We start from the raw sequence: 16,337 nt of genomic DNA, 5'->3' as shown, positions 1-16,337 counted from the left end.
ATATATCGAGGAAGGCTATTAGCTATATATCATCACGCTAAGACCAACAGGAGCAGAGCACTGCGGGTGAAACCGCACAGCACAGCTAGTAAAAAATATAATCTTAACAATTAACTAACTCAAACAACAAAATAATATTTACCGCACGCAGTTGCAGCGGTGTAAACACATAAACCATGGACATCCTCAAGGGCACCATCATCACCAAGAAGAAGGGCAAGGCCAGCGAGAAACGAGACGACTTCACAGCGTACAGAATGCAAATGCCGGCGATTTGGATCACTGTGTACAGGTGCATCTTAAGGGTTGGTACCTGGAATGAGAAAATAATAAAAATATATGTAAAAGAAGGAAAAGATGCCTAGAAAAAATGGTGTAATTAGAAAAAGAATAGTAAAAGGTGAAAGTAAGTACATATGTCTAATAAGATATAGGTATATTAAGAAGAGCTGGAACGTCAACACATTTACACATTACACATGTTAGGCCGGGAGATACTGACACAAAATTTCGGGCCATTTGTAACAGGATGGCGGTCTAGAGGGGTCTTAGTACGCAATGACAAAAAGAAAAATGATGGTCAGAACGCTGGTACCGGTTGACGAGTCGCGTGGGCGTTAGTCACACTCCTCGGATAAATAGCGAAAGTCCAACGATTTGTAACACAAAAATTTTAGAATTTACCGATAGCCCTTAAAAAAATATGTAGGCGGTAGTGTCATGCCATACAGTTACGATGTGACTTACAGTCCGCCATACCGACGTGAATGCGTTGATTTAAAAAAAACAATTCAACCATTTGTACCGGGCTCACTTTTGCACAGGTAACCATCGTCGTGCAGCCATTTACTAAAATCGCCATGCCATACTTTTCGGACGATTCCAAATGGTCGCCATACCGCGGAAAAGTCAAACGATTTGTAAATCGTTTGACTTTCGCTATTTATCCGAAGAGTTCGACTAACGCCCACGCGACTAGTCCGCCGGTACCAGCGTTCTGAGTTCTGACCATCATTTTTCTTTTAGTCATTGCGTAATAAGACCTCTGTAGAACCGCCATTCTGTTACAAATGACCCGAAATTTTGTGTCAGTATCTCCCGGCCTATGTATGTGTCATATTTTGCAATTGTTTATAAATACAGGGTGATGTAATTGGTGTAGTACGAATATCTAAAAATCTATGAAGAATTTTGTGATACAGTAAATGGAAGAATATTATAGACTATTTTACAGTATTTAATAAAATCATTTAATTTTTTGTTCATTTTCATTAGAAATGTCAATTTTTCTCACCAAGCTGGAAATTTGGATGATAAGGATCTTGTTAGAAAAATATACATTTTGACTAAAATCGGAATTTTTTTTTTCAAAAATCAAATAACTAATTAATAATCAGAGTTATCACATTATTAAAAAAAATAAGCCAAACTATACACAATTTTTACCTACTTGATGCAATCCTCAAAGATCATGGACATAGTGTATTGCGCCTTCCACCATACCATCCAGAACTCAACCCAATAGAGTTACTATGGGGCATAATTAAAGGGAAAGTAGCATCACAAAATGTGAACTTTAACTTGAAAACTGTGGAAGCATTATTTAGAAAGGAAGCAAATGCTATTAGTCTGGATATGTTTAGTGACGTTTGGAGAAAGACGCGAGAACATGAGGAAAAATATATTCAATTAGAACCAAAAGTAGATAATTACACTGACTCATTTATAATAACATTAAGAAATTCCGACAACGAAACATCGAGTTCTTCGAGCGATGAAAGTTACAGTGAAATAGAAGATTACGATTATGATTAAATAGATTCTTCTTCTTCTCTATAGATACTGCTTTCTGAATTGGTGGTAAATGTTAAAACTGTTAAACTGTTATGACGATTCAAAAGTGCTTCTAGAAGAAGTCTAATTGTATAAATGTTTGAGTTTGAGTTTAAAACCAATAGTGTGAAAATTATACAATAAACATGTAACACATATTTGTTAGCGCGTATTGGTAGGTATTACGTACTTACTACAAATATAATATTTCTTAGATATCTTTACTCGACCAAAGTCAGGAATTTAATTATTATTTGATAATTGAATTTTTATTAATACTTTTATCCAATTGATTATTATTAGAATAAATAATTAACTTCATCAATTGATTTACTTTTAAATTATAATTTTACAGGTAAATTATGAGAGCTTTCATAAGTAATTATATTTGCATATACATATCTACAACGCACCCATTTTACAATTCAAGTCTAAAATGAAACTAGAGTCGCATTTATTTTTGAACATACTGTAAGTGAAATTGCATAAGTGTGAGTACTGTGAACATGCCAGCTTTCCCTAATTGACCGATATATCGCAATGGAATAGCTAAAGTTCTATATTCTAGGAGTATTATATTATTAATTTCGGAAATTTTTTCTTTAGAACCGACGACACCAACAAAATAATTCAAAGTTCTTTAACAATCTTAATTATCGTAGTTTCAAAATCATGTTATTTTTACAGTTCTAAAATTATGTTTACTGTCCTAAAATTTATAAAAGTCAAGATTAAGGACACTGTAATATCTACGACAGTGAATACAGAAGAATAAATTAATACATATCAAAGAAGACACACAGAGTACAGACATAATTTACGACATATTTCTAAAAATCTATTTAAAAATACTCACCCGTCGAACATACGGTATTTGCGGATGGTGTTTATTGGGCTTCAGCAGCAAGATGCATCTGTCCCAGAACTGTATTCCACCCAGAGCCGATATACCCATATACAGGAACACGCCAAAGAGAACCGCCATTGGGACCATACGGAGCCAGCTAGAGGCCAACACGGATACACCCACGAGGATGGCCACGAGGAGACCGGTTAGACGTTGTTCTGGAAGTAAAGAGAAATAATTTAAGTAGGTATGTATATAATATGAGGATGATGGGTAGGAATAGGATGGGTGGAAAGATCGAAGAATTTGAGTTGTTTTAAAATATTTTTTAAAATGATCGAGTCGATTTTCAACTAAATTGTAAGAGTAACATGTTTTCCCTATAATAATAATTGAAATTGAGATAAATTTAGATAGAGATAAATTGGATACTCGAATCCCAATCATCCAGAAATATCATTCAAACACGCACACGCGGTCGGTTTGCCTTCTCACTTATAATATCCCTGATAGCTTAATTGACACTTTCTGAATTTCCATACATCATTAATTATCCTACTAATACTATAAATGCATAAGTTTGTGAGGATGGAGGTATGTGTATGTTTGTTACACTTTCACGCAAATATTGAACATTAAATATTTCACGCAAATATATTAATTGAACCGATTACAATTAAATTTAGCACAAATATAGAGGATATCTTGGATTAACACATAGGATAGGTTATTACCGGAAATCCCAAGGGAACGGGAACTATGCGGGTTTTTCTTTGAAAACGCGGGCGAAGCCACTGGCAGAAAGCTAGTCAAATATACGCTACCCAGAAGAAAGCCAAAAATTATCCACCCAAAAAAAAAATGCAAAAATACTCACCCTTAACCTCCACAATATGGGGTTTATCTCCCGGCGCGTGGGTAGTGGACATCACTGTGAGCGCAGACACGTGGCTCACAGACCGCACAGTGGCCACACACTGCCAGGGAGCTCCGAACATTCCGCACACAGCGTTCACAAGAGACATCACCACTATGTCCATGTGGAAACCGCTGCCCTTCTTCAGACGACGTTCTGGCTTGTCGATGATCAGCCTGAAGAAAAATTCGTGTAAAAGACACTGGAATTGACTCTCTTTGCGTTTAAATCGAGTTGGATTTTCACGTTTAAATCGAGCTGTTGAAATTACACGCTAAAATCGAGTTTATGCTAGATTTTCAAGACCAAATTTTACGTTTGATTCCGTGTTGATACGATTAAGTTATAAAAGGTTAGGTTACAGCTGTGTAGTATAAAAATGCTACACAAATGTAACTCGCTTATATTTTATTTAAGAAAAGGTAAAACATTAAATTGTAGGACTATTAATTGTATGAATGTTTAAAAAAGTATCGGGGACAAAAACACAATTTTATGCAACATTGCTGGGCCATAAAAATTCGCTGTGCAAGATCGTTCGCTGAGCAGTCGAACCTAACAATGAGTACTCATGTCAATCGGTAAATGGTTCTTACTCAGCAATATGTGTCTCCATGAAGACAATGATGTAGACCATGAGCGCTGGTAGAGCCATGGCGAATGTTGCCCACACGGGGATGGTCTCCAACCCAGGATTGAGGGGAACCAGCCAAGAGCGATCTGCTGTAGGGCTCAGACCATCAGGGACCTTGAGCTTCTCAGTCCAAACTGGTACAAAGGCAGATACTCCCACCATGAATACGATGGCGATGGGCACACCGAAGTCGCCGAGGGCACGGCGAGCCTTGAGCGAGATTAGTGATGGTTAAACATTTAAGTTTATAGGATATTCTGACTTTTAAATGATAGATTTGTAAGTATGACAATGAGACATTAACATGATCAGTGCTTCAATAGCAGAAATAGGTAGTTTTATTTTGAATTTGACTATTTTATCTCTTTTCAATAATAAGCTCGTTCGTTTATTTTCTTTGGCAAAAACGATACAAATTACCAATATGCACATATTAAATTAATACATCAAGACTCAAGTATATTTAAAACTTTATTACTATCCATTAGATTCAATCACATATTGCTATTATAAATAACTTAGGTAAAAAGTTTAAAGACAACTCACGCTGCGTCCCAAGAACTTCCCGTTACGGAAGATACGGAGGTAGTACGCGATGATGAAGGTGCTTAACGTCAGCATGGTGCAGAATAACGCTGTATTTGGTTGTGGTGGCATAACGCCTGGTATTGGTGGTAGGACGGTAACGTTGCTCGTCATGTTACCTGTAATTTGAAAAGCATTATATAGTAGGATTTATTTCTTCTAAACTTTTTAGCAGGCATAACAATATCTGGTATTGAGACTGTTTTGGCTTTGTAAAGTTTAGACCAGAAGTGAAAAATTCTGGAAAGGAAAGGTTTTGGTACTTTAAAGTCGTTATGGAGCTTTACTTTCCTTTAGTTGATACGAAAAACTATTCTGAAAAGGTAACAGTTTTGAAAGTATGGTTTCTTTAGGGTCAGGTGTGCGATTATATTTGTACTAGCTTTCCGCCTGCGGTTTCAACCGCGTTTTCAAAGAAAAACCCGCATTGTTCCCGTTCCCGTGGAATATCCGGGATAAAACCTATGCAATGTGTTAATCCAAGTTACCCTCTATGTGTGCTAAATTTCATTGTAATCGGTTCAGTAGTATTTGCGTGAAAGAGTAACAAACATAAATACATCTATCCTCACAAACTTTCGCATTTATAATTTTAGAAGTAGGATAGGATTTGTAACATGGAAGTTACCTGTTCAGGAAACATCTACAAGCACAAAGTATAACAATAACATGATTTTAAAACAAAATAAAATATTATCTCACCTGTACCAGTTCCATTCAAAATCGGCAGTCCAGTGGTAATATTTTCGTGCTTATGGCAATAGTCATATCCGAGCGGATGCATCCGGTACAAGTTGATCAGATTCGTGATCGGCTCCGAGATGAAAATCAGCGAAATGAGGAACGCGAATATGTCCTCCGTGAACCTGTTGGTGAGTAATAGTACAAATTACTTAAAAAGATTCGTTATAGTTAAAAACTAGCTGCGCTTCGCGTTTTCGCCTCCGCGTGGCTCCACTCTTGTTATATAGCCTATGCCCTATAGCCTTCCTCGATAAATGGGCTACCTAACACCGAAATAATTTTTCAAATAGGACCAGTAGTTCCTGAGATTAGCGCGTTCAAACAAACAAACTCTTCAGCTTTATAATATTAAGTATAGATTGGAACTTAGAAGTACAAGTCATGTTGTCGTTCATTTTTACTAGATGGCGTTCTTACAAATGAGCCTGTTCTAAAAGTGGTCTAGTAGCGCTAGTTATCATCATTGGCTGACCAGCTACAAGGGCGAAGAATATCCCACCGATGCTCCTGGGTTCCTAATAAACTTTATAAAAAATCAACTCACCGTGCTAGCTAGTGTTTCGTATAGAATGTGTGGAGGTCCAGAAGCACGAGTCATCATCATTGGCTGACCAACCGCTAGAGCGAAGATACTGGTACACCAAAATAACTTTTATTAAAATGCAACTCACCGGCTAATCTTCTTAACCGCCACGCTGCCTTCCAACGACGCAACAAGCAGAGCGATCACGATCATCCACAGTCCACAATACATCCTTGCAGCCAGGAAGTCGAACCCGTAGGAATGACAGAAGCTTGCGAGAGATTCGTCCAGAAGCAGTAAGGGTCCAGTAGCGCCAGTTATCATCATAGGTTGACCAGCTACAAGGGCGAAGAATACGCCACCGACACTCGTGAATACCTAAGGTAGTGAGCATTTATATGAGAAATTGTTCAATGTAGTCAGAAATTATTGCATTTTTTTCAGAAATAACATATTTGGCAGAAATTACATTTGCATTCTCCAACGGTGTAATTTCTATCATTTTGTGTCAATTAATGAGAATTTGAATATTTAAGTTGAATGAGACGACATTTTTTTCAGAAAATGCTATGTGTCAATTTAACACCTAATGTAGATATTATTCAAATTGTTAGTTTCATTTTTTGAAAAAAATTGAAGTCTTTAAATCTGTGTAGATAACGGGTACTGAAGAGTACGATCTATGTCCTTTTATTTAAAAAGAAGTAGGTTATCGATCTTTCATTTAGATTGAATCTAAAGACGTTATCCATTTATCACAATTAAAAAACAGAATAACAGATTTTACTTACTATACATATGTAGCTATAATAATTACGAAAAGAAGGAAATTTGTTTGATAGCTGATCATAAAGTATTATTATCAATTGATATCTTCCAATTCGTATCAAGCTAAAACAGTATAACTCAGCATTTTCCATACACTATCTTATCTAGGGTAGGTATCGATAAAGTTAACATTATGTAATTGATATTATATTATTTTATACGTTTAACGTACCAATGTTTCGGAAATTCCAATTGTCCTGTAAGTCTTTTCAGCGAGTAATCCTCCAAAAGTGATGGCCGATGACAAAGCAGCGAAATACATGAAGATCGTAGCCGCAGCACATTGTCCGTTCAGAGCGTCCCGGAAATCCGATAGATAGTGAGGATATCGTCTCTTCATGTCTCTGATTACGCCTAAAGGATAATAATACATTTTAATAAACATTGAAAAAGGAAGACGTACCAGGCGGTGTTTTTCTAACAAATCATTTAAAAACTTACCTCCAAATAGACGGCCAGTTTTTGAAAGCGGATCGTCTGGTTCTTTATCCGGTGGGCCACCGCTTTCAGCGACCAACAGCGCTTTCTTCTCATCCATAACGGGTGTCGCATCTTTAGTCGCTGCACGTTTTCGCTCCAGGGCATCGCGTTTGCGGCGACGAATCATCTCGCTTTTGGCGCGCAATTCCTCAAAGGGCAGTAATGCTTGCCTTTCCCAATCTCCCGGAGGTAGCACTATTGAGTCGTCCAAGAATTCATTAATAGCTGATAGCAGTTCGCGACGATCGTCAGCCTTGTATGCGATCGAGTGGAACGACGGGTTCGACATGAGCGTGGAAATGGAACGACCCACTTCATGGTAATCGAGATCTGCTGTTGTGGGCCCGAGGAGGATGAACATGAAGCGCACTGGGATAGGGACCTCTGTGATCGAGGGCATTTGTATGCCTTGTGCGAGTCGGACGAAGGCTATGGTGGGCTGGTCCAGGAAACCCACAGCACCGACGAGGACAGTTGTGGCTTCAGCGCCATCTGGGATCCTTTTCATGATGGAGTCATTGTGTGTGCGTCGCACATCTTCCTGTGAGCCAACAGTGCCAGTGGCGAGGTACTCCACTTCGCGGGCATCGAGCCCGGCGGCTGAGGACTTCTTCCGCGCATCTGTTCTGTCGGATGGTATCTGAGCAGAGCTCTGACGCCGTTTCTGATCGGCAAGATTCTGGAAACGGTTTATTATATTAAGTTACTTATGAGTTTAGTGTGATGACATACAAAGCTACTGTAGAACAACGTTCAATGGTTGTACTTATTGTCGTTTTTCAAACTAACTCTAAAAACAAATCGTATAATAATACCAACTCTAAAACAATGAAACTATTTATAATGACGTCAAAAGCAAACACATCCAATACATTGGCGTTTGTACCGATCATTCCACATGATCTTCATATACTTTTCATCGTGAATCTTATTAGACACTAAAAATCGTATGCATTCAAAATAACATCTATGGAAATAATCTCGAAGCGATTACATGATTGATGTTAGGTCATTCATTTCACACGGGATCGTATTTTCGACTCGTCATAAAGACAAGTTTATTTTTGAAAGTAATGAACGGTGACAAACAAAATAAAAAACATCGATGAGCTGCGCTAATGGGTGACAAAAAACAACTAATGTTGGCACTCTACCGTTGGCGGGCGTTAACTAAAAAACGAAAAAAACACCACCACAATCGACGTGTTTACAAACATGGTGCAAATACCACTTGAAATTGAATATCATTAAAATTTTGAATGCCGAGTTATGTCGATTAATTAGTGATTTAATGAACGCACGCCAGCGTGGAACAACAAGAGCATGAGCACTACTAGGGTAGGGTACAAAGGGCGCACAGGGATGTTCCGTACGAGGAGGTGGGCGCTGTGCCGCCTGCAGGAGCCCGTGGTGGAGCAGAGCGAGCACCGAATGCGATGCCCGCCCGCCGGCGCCACCTCGTCTAGCCACAGCGACTGCACACCATTGATACGTGAGCATTTCTTTTCATTGGTACTTGTTACTTATCAGCTATGGTATCACAAAGCAAATATCCATGGTAAATGTGATATGGGCCCTCTACTCAATGGGAGTTAGAGCCTATACGCACTATGCGGGTAGCCGCATTGCGGGTAGCCGTCCGGCTGACCGCAAGCACAATTATGTACGGAATATTCATTTCTATGCGCACTGTGCGGTCTGCGGTAGCCGTATAGTGCGTATAGGCTCTTAAGGCGGCCGTACACGGGCGGCCTGAGGGCGCGTAAGGGCGGAAAACATCGATCGTTTATTGGGCCAACTCTGCCCAATGTGTAAGGGGCCCAATAGATGTTTGGTATTCTTCGACATGAGCTTTTCATGTTGTACCGACTGTGGTCTAATGTCAATGTTATATTATATGTGATTGAAGTTTCGTGTTTTGAAACATTTTGACATGGCCTGCTTTTCATTCGGTACCGTGGTTTATAATCAATGTTAGATAGGATGGATGTTTTGAATGGGTGTCGTACATGAATGTCATTTTAACATGAGCTTTTCGCATTATGTTGTAATGTGATCTATAATTGTCAATGTTATAGTTTGATTGAGAGATAGATTGATTGATGTTTCGCGATTGAACCATATTGACATGATCTTTTCGTGTTGTATCGTGTGCATAGAAATCTATATAACAAGACACATAGAAGTGCTATAATGTCATAATTCGTATGAAAACCGCTGTCGCCAAAATCAACACATTTAAACCGATAGCTAAACAGTACACACAAGTAAACTATGCCTTTTATTGGACAGCTTGATTTTAGTGAAAACTAACTTAAATATTAAATTAAGCTTTTGAATATGTATCCTAACGCACGAATTTACGGTTTATTTTAGAATAACATCCCTAAGTTTATCAGACGTTTTGTTTCTTTTTGCTCCAATACGAGAAAATTCGGCTATTTTACAACAGAGGTTGTCAATTTTCAATAGATATAACTATGAACATAAACTCATAGAAATAAGGTTGAAATTTGTGTTAAACGTGATAAAAAGGATGGTCGACTGTGTCATTCATTGTTATTTCGATTACTATGGTGACACTCGTAATACTTGTAAATATTCTATAATTTTAAGGAAAAACGGCATTATTTCTAAAAAAAAGTATTTACCGATTAAATATTATTCTTTTATTAGTATAATTACAACTTGTGGAAGAATTTCCGCAATGGGAAATGCTGAAACACACCATGTTTACACACATACGTTTCCAGAGCAACTGAACAGTGACGAACACACTGGTGGTGTGAAAATCACCTGAGTGGCGACAAGGTCACGCGCGCTTACGACTTCTAGTGTCTTGTTATTTAGATTTCTATGATCGTGTGTGTATCGTAGTGGTGACCATAAGTTGTGGATACATTCTATAAAGGAACTAATTTATGGCTGATATAATATGATAATTCATAAGCAATAGGAATAGTGAAGTCTATCCATAAATAAAAATAATCGTAAAACATAAAGAGAATAAATTAAGTTATTAGGGTTTCTAAAAGGAAACAATTGATACACAAGATTTTGATGATTAATCTGCTACATAACAAGGGCTTCCTATGATAACCTTGAAACATTGTTTCTACAAAAAATAGTCTACACGAAGCGTAGTTAATACCCTAATCTTTGATATCGTAAACTTGTCAAAAAGTCGATAACGTCGATAATTTATCATTATTTTTCACACACCTTGTATTTGACGTTTTAGACATAAAATTACAATGTTTTATTGCGTTTAATGTGCAAAAGTATTGTGATAACAATACTCCATGGTGATAAGACGTCACCACAGGGAGATACCACTAACTTTCCTAAACCAGAACTTAATAATATTACTATCTAGTAAAAAGGCGAAATCTATATCGATAACTATTTTTCAATGAAATATTTTATATCTGATTTAAAAATCATGTTTTCAGTGACCTATAGATATTATAATACTATCGTAGTAAAGAGGATATATAAATCTATATATTACCTGTAAGCTGGTGTAAGAGGAATGTTTGCGGCCACTAATTGAGAACCTGAACCTTTCGTCGTGTACGTGCTTGTGACGCAGCAGCAGAGAGCGCATAACCACTGGCTTATCATCTTCTTCTATCAACCCCTCTGTAACCATGCTCTCAACCACCCTGGGGAAATATTCAAATGAATGAATTATGTACTTATTTTTCAAAAGTTTCTGCTCTTTATTTTAACTTACAATAATGTAATTTTCAGATTTCTATGCGCTATAATATCAGTTGGAATTTTCTTGTAAAAAATATTTTAGGAAAATTACATTCATCAGTCACATTTTGAGACTTCACAAGTATACCTTTGTCTTTACCTATATCTCAAATCTATTCAAATTTTGATTTTTGGATGCATATACTCGTCACCCTCCTTACCTATAAGCGACTCCGGGCAGATCCTTCTCCTCCAGGTCCAGGAGTACCACTCCCGTCTCCAGGCATCGTCTCAAGTTGAGCAGCGAGTGGAAGGACAGCGAGGCCACGTGCGGCTTGCCCCAGCGCGCTGAGCCCTCCTCCACGTCCTCCTCGTACTTGATCCACCGAGCGGTCTCCTTCCACTCGGCGTCCCCATCCTCAGTCGCCAACAACTCGTCGAGTTGCACGAACACCTGCGTAACAGACATAACGAACGGTACTGCCAAATTACTTCCTCAAAAACCTTTTATAAAACGGCACATATCTCGTGATTTTAAATAGTTATCACCACCTATCGCTACCTGTTGATATGGCAAGAATGTTCAGCCTATCGAATTCACAATGTTAGATAATACGACGCAACTGCTGTGAATTATTTCCTAATTCCTTACCGCGTGCGGGCTGTGGTCGTACATTTTCTTGTACGCAGAGTCTGCCAGGAACGCGTGGACCTTGTCGCCGCCATCCCTCCTGCTGAGATGCACTGTTGTAGGCTGTTAGACAAATTATTTCGTTCAATGCCTCGTTGGAATAAATTCTACCTGAAGTAGAGTACCAAATATTTGCAGAGCATTATTATTACGCGTGTACGTGACAAGATTCATCCAGGGAGGCTTAAGCCCGCCGCTTCCCTGACCTCGTGTGAATAAATAGCTACAACGCAAAGAAAGAAAAGGTTTTTTTCCATAAATCTCTTCTGACCTTAACCTGTTTTACTTTCTTATAATATCAATTATGGTTTGACATTTCTTTTCAGGTGCTTAGTACCTTTGAAGTAGAGCAATATGAAATCAATTTCAATTAATTTATGGTTCAGAAATATATTCTAATGAATACCCTAATAACATTCGATCGTAAGCATCCCTACAAAGAGCTTAAATAATTGCCAATAGGCTTACTCACCCTTGGCATCACCTTATGACGTCGCATACCCCTCGGGTCGTCACTGCGATGGCTCCGCAATTCATCCTGGTCCGCTTCAGGTAATGTCTCCTCAGTGGGCACAGTTGAAACACGCCGCTCGCCCGTTGGGAAGCCCAGCAAGGGCACCCCTCTCCCCCCTTCTTGTAGCGAGAACTTACGCGATTTGTGCGGGTGTAAGTGACGGCTGTGTGAAAATAATGTGGGATGTAATAAAATCAGATTTTGTTAAACGGGTTTCAAGTAATGATATACCAAAAAAGGAGTATTAAAACGGTATATAAGTAAATGATGCTAGGATTAAACGTAACATTCATAAGTTATCGAAGCTATACTACTCCCTTCATGCAATACCAAGCAATTGTATAGATAATAAATGGTATTATAATATTTAAACAATTTAGAAATTAGCAACAAAAAGTCTATTTTTAAACAAAGTGTATAAATAAAGGTGATTCCAGTCCAAGGCGATAATATCCTCCAGCTGAGAGTAAATGGGGATCGCCCACGGGAGTTGATACGGAAATCGCAATTGTTTACTTCATTAACTAAATGAAATGTATAAACAGTATTCTAGAACATTCGAAAAAATTCAACGTGCAATATTTGCTTTGTGTTCGCTTTTGGAAAAGAGTTTGTGAATAATTTATTCACATTGAACGCAGTTACCACTATGTCGGCGTTATAATGAGACTGATGTACAAAATGAAATAAAATCGTAAAGAAATGACGGAAATGTAAATTGCTTCTTATAAATCGATAACATCATACTTGGAAATAGTTGTTAAAAAGATACATATCTACCATATCAATCAATACAAAAAATATATACAAAAAATTTGGAATGTGAAAAAAACACTAAGCTTTTAACAACTTACTTGGTGTTAGAAAAAAACGTACCCACGACTAGACAGGTTATTTTTTATAGGTAAGTACCAAACATACACTTGCATGAGCCATATTTTTTTAAACGGTTATTCAATAATAATTTCTTCTTAATGATAGTTTGTGCTATTTCAATCGTTGAGTATTATTGGTAATCCCTTTCTATATTTTAATACAATTTTGCGAAATCAACCACACAGCGGTTTATTTTAGATAAATATAATAACATTAAAATTGATATTCCATTAGTCACGCATCATTATAATTAAGTATTGACCAGTCGAACTAATGTTACGTTAATTATGCTAAATCCTAGTGTTTTAATATAAAATCAGTGTATTTCACAATAACATCAACGTTTTCATATAATCTTATATATAAAAATGAATTGCAAAATGTGTTGGTAAGCGCATAACTCGAGAACGGCTGAACCGATTTCGATAATTCTTTTTTTATTATATTCCTTGAAGTACGAGGAGGAGAGAAAACGTAAACATGTACCACGGGCGAAGCCGGGGCGGACCACTAGTAAATAATAATATTGGAAACAAAACAATGGTAGCCGACTCAACCGCATGACGAATGTGTGAACTAAACATTTTTGGCTCTTCTTTTTGGCGCTCAATCAAAATATGTTACGCTTTTTAGACAATACAAAAAATGTGATGGAGAAATATTAATAATTTATTTAGCGTTGTTTATATAATATATTTCACATAAGAGGATTAACAAAAAAGCTTTCGGCACTGTTATGGTATGGCATTGAAGATTTTTTCTTAGATGTGACCTTTAACTCTATTTTCTAATACATTACTCAGAAAGCTCTGACAGCACGCAAAAAATCTGGCCCTTGAAACGTTATGATGTACGTTGAGTTTTTTTATTACTGATATTAATACTTTTTTTTCATGTACCTAATTGCTTATTTTGTTCATTAACATCAAAGATTCAAATGAGACATTTAATTCCAATTAATTGAATATTTTTAAAATAAATATTTTCCTCCAATTCAAGGAATCTAAAGAATCGGAAAATCGTTATACTTGTCGTACGCCGTGAACTTGAACCTGACCGACATTTGAAGTGAAGTTCAGGGAATTTGGGGCGTTTCGTTCAGCCACAAGTGGCCGCGCTACAAGTGAACCACAACTTTATATCGCGTTTATTATATTACTAGCGGTCCGCCCCGGGTTCGCCCGTGGTACCTACATGTTTACGTTTTTTTTCATAAGAACCATCCTCGTACTTCGAGGAATAGATTCCGCAGCGCACGCGATGACAGAATTTTTATTAAGGAATTTTTTACACCTTGGGTTACATTATTGCATTTTTGGTAAGGATCTATAATTTTTCTGAAAATGCAATATAGCCTATGTTGCTCAGTGAAGATGCAGCTTGCTAATGGTGAAAGAATTTTTGAAATCGCTCCAGTAGTTTATGCGTGAAAACCATACATACCTACATACATACATAATTACAAACCTTTCCTCTTTATAATATTATCATCACTACATAGTATAAAACAAAGTCGCTTTCCCTGTCCCTATGTCCCTTTGTACGCTTAAATCTTTGAAACTACGCAACGGATTTCGATGCGGTTTTTTTAATAGATAGAGTGATTCAAGAGGAAGGTTTATATGTATAATAACATCCAGTAAATAGTGGAGAAGTACTGTTATTTTTGAGGTTTCTAATGTGATGTCGTAAAAAATTACATTTTTTCCGCTTACATTGCAAACGTAGGCTGAACCCTACGAGTTTTATCAAAATAATGTACTAAGTATTATACACATTGAAAAGGTCTTCAGAAAAATCCGTGATGGTATATGTCTATCTCTTATGGATAACCCACAATAACTTTTTTTTGTCATTTACTTTTTACGAAAAATAATGGCTAATTTTCGATGCGATTTTAACCAATACAGCATTAATCCTTAACCAATTAAATACCTTGAATACATTGTTAATTTAATATAGATCTATATGGCCCTATACACCGTATGATTTAAGTGAATATTTTCGAAGATATTACAGATTTAAAAATTGCGGGACGTAGCGTTTGCGGCGGTACCGGCCGGCCGCCTGGCTATCTATTTTATACCCGTGCGAAGCTGGCGCGGGCCGCTATGTTTTTAGGGTTCCGTAGCCAAAATGGCAAAAACGGAACCCTTATAGTTTCGTCATGTCCGTCTGTCCGTCTGTCCGTCTGTCCGTCTGTCACAGCCGATTTACTCGGAAACTATAAGTACTACAGTGATGAAATTTGATGGGAATATGTGTTGTATGAACCGCTACAAAAATATGACACTAAATAGTAAAAAAAAGAATTGGGGGTGGGGCCCCCCATACATGTAACTGAGGGATGAAATTTTTTTTTTCGATGTACATACCCGTGTGGGGTATCAATGGAAAGGTATTTTAAAATGATATAAAGTTTTCTAAAAAACATTTTTCTTAAAGTGAACGGTTTTTGAGATATCAGCTCTCAAAGTCGTAAAAAGTATGTCCCCCCCCCTCTATTTTTATAACTACGGGGTATAAAATTCTAAAAAAAATAGAGGTGATGCATGCTAATTAACTCTTTCAACGATTTTTGGTTTGATCAAAGTATCTCTTATAGTTTTTGAGATAGGTTGATTTAACTGTAATTTATTATATTTGCTGCTACGGAACCCTTTGTGCGCGAGCCCGACTCGCACTTGGCCGGTTTTGTTATATACAACGTTCACAGTTTTTCTGTAGTGTATTTAGTATCAGCATTGCACCCGTGCGAAGCCGGGGCGGGTCGCTAGTAAAGTATAAAGTATAAATATAGATACAACTAATTTAAAGCAATTTAGTTATGTACATAATATACTGTCGTGTAGTTTGTAGTGTCGGGGTCGTAATATTTTTTGGTTTTCTTAATTTTGTAGTTAATTTTATAATAAAAATTATGACTATTATCGATATATTATCCTAACCCCAGTGGAGACGAGTCCAACTAGCCAACAATTAAAAGCTGTTCAATGGATCTTGAATTATAAGTAGTGTAACTAACATCTTAATATTATATACGTACTATCGGTCCGCCCCGGCTTCGCCCGTGGTACATATGAAAAATAGATGTTGGCCGATTCTCAGACTTACTCGATATGCACAGAAAATTTCATGAGAATCGGTCCACCCGTTTCGGAGGA

The 16,337-nt window shown here is 37.3% G+C and overlaps 1 protein-coding gene across 1 annotated transcript in view; it reads right to left on the bottom strand.

The window, feature by feature from the left end:
- Ae2 (anion exchange protein Ae2) overlaps positions 1 to 16,337 on the bottom strand; it is an 87,557-nt gene that overhangs the window by 929 nt on the left and 70,291 nt on the right. Inside the window, exons 5-17 of the mRNA XM_089697151.1 lie at positions 12,256 to 12,460; positions 11,745 to 11,846; positions 11,314 to 11,546; positions 10,902 to 11,055; positions 7,352 to 8,069; positions 7,083 to 7,264; positions 6,231 to 6,460; positions 5,518 to 5,681; positions 4,777 to 4,934; positions 4,193 to 4,440; positions 3,558 to 3,772; positions 2,690 to 2,898; positions 143 to 313 (exon numbers count right to left, since the gene is read on the bottom strand). Of these exons, the coding sequence (XP_089553277.1) occupies positions 143 to 313; positions 2,690 to 2,898; positions 3,558 to 3,772; positions 4,193 to 4,440; positions 4,777 to 4,934; positions 5,518 to 5,681; positions 6,231 to 6,460; positions 7,083 to 7,264; positions 7,352 to 8,069; positions 10,902 to 11,055; positions 11,314 to 11,546; positions 11,745 to 11,846; positions 12,256 to 12,460 (2,989 nt within the window). The remainder of the gene's footprint in view (positions 1 to 142; positions 314 to 2,689; positions 2,899 to 3,557; positions 3,773 to 4,192; positions 4,441 to 4,776; positions 4,935 to 5,517; positions 5,682 to 6,230; positions 6,461 to 7,082; positions 7,265 to 7,351; positions 8,070 to 10,901; positions 11,056 to 11,313; positions 11,547 to 11,744; positions 11,847 to 12,255; positions 12,461 to 16,337) is intronic.

The sequence above is a fragment of the Colias philodice genome, chromosome 1 (genome assembly GCF_061535455.1).
Source record: "Colias philodice isolate Cphi_HAF_F1 chromosome 1, ilColPhil1 Martin Lab GWU primary, whole genome shotgun sequence".
Lineage (NCBI taxonomy): Eukaryota > Metazoa > Arthropoda > Insecta > Lepidoptera > Pieridae > Colias > Colias philodice.
This window is presented reverse-complemented; position numbering and strand designations above follow the sequence as displayed.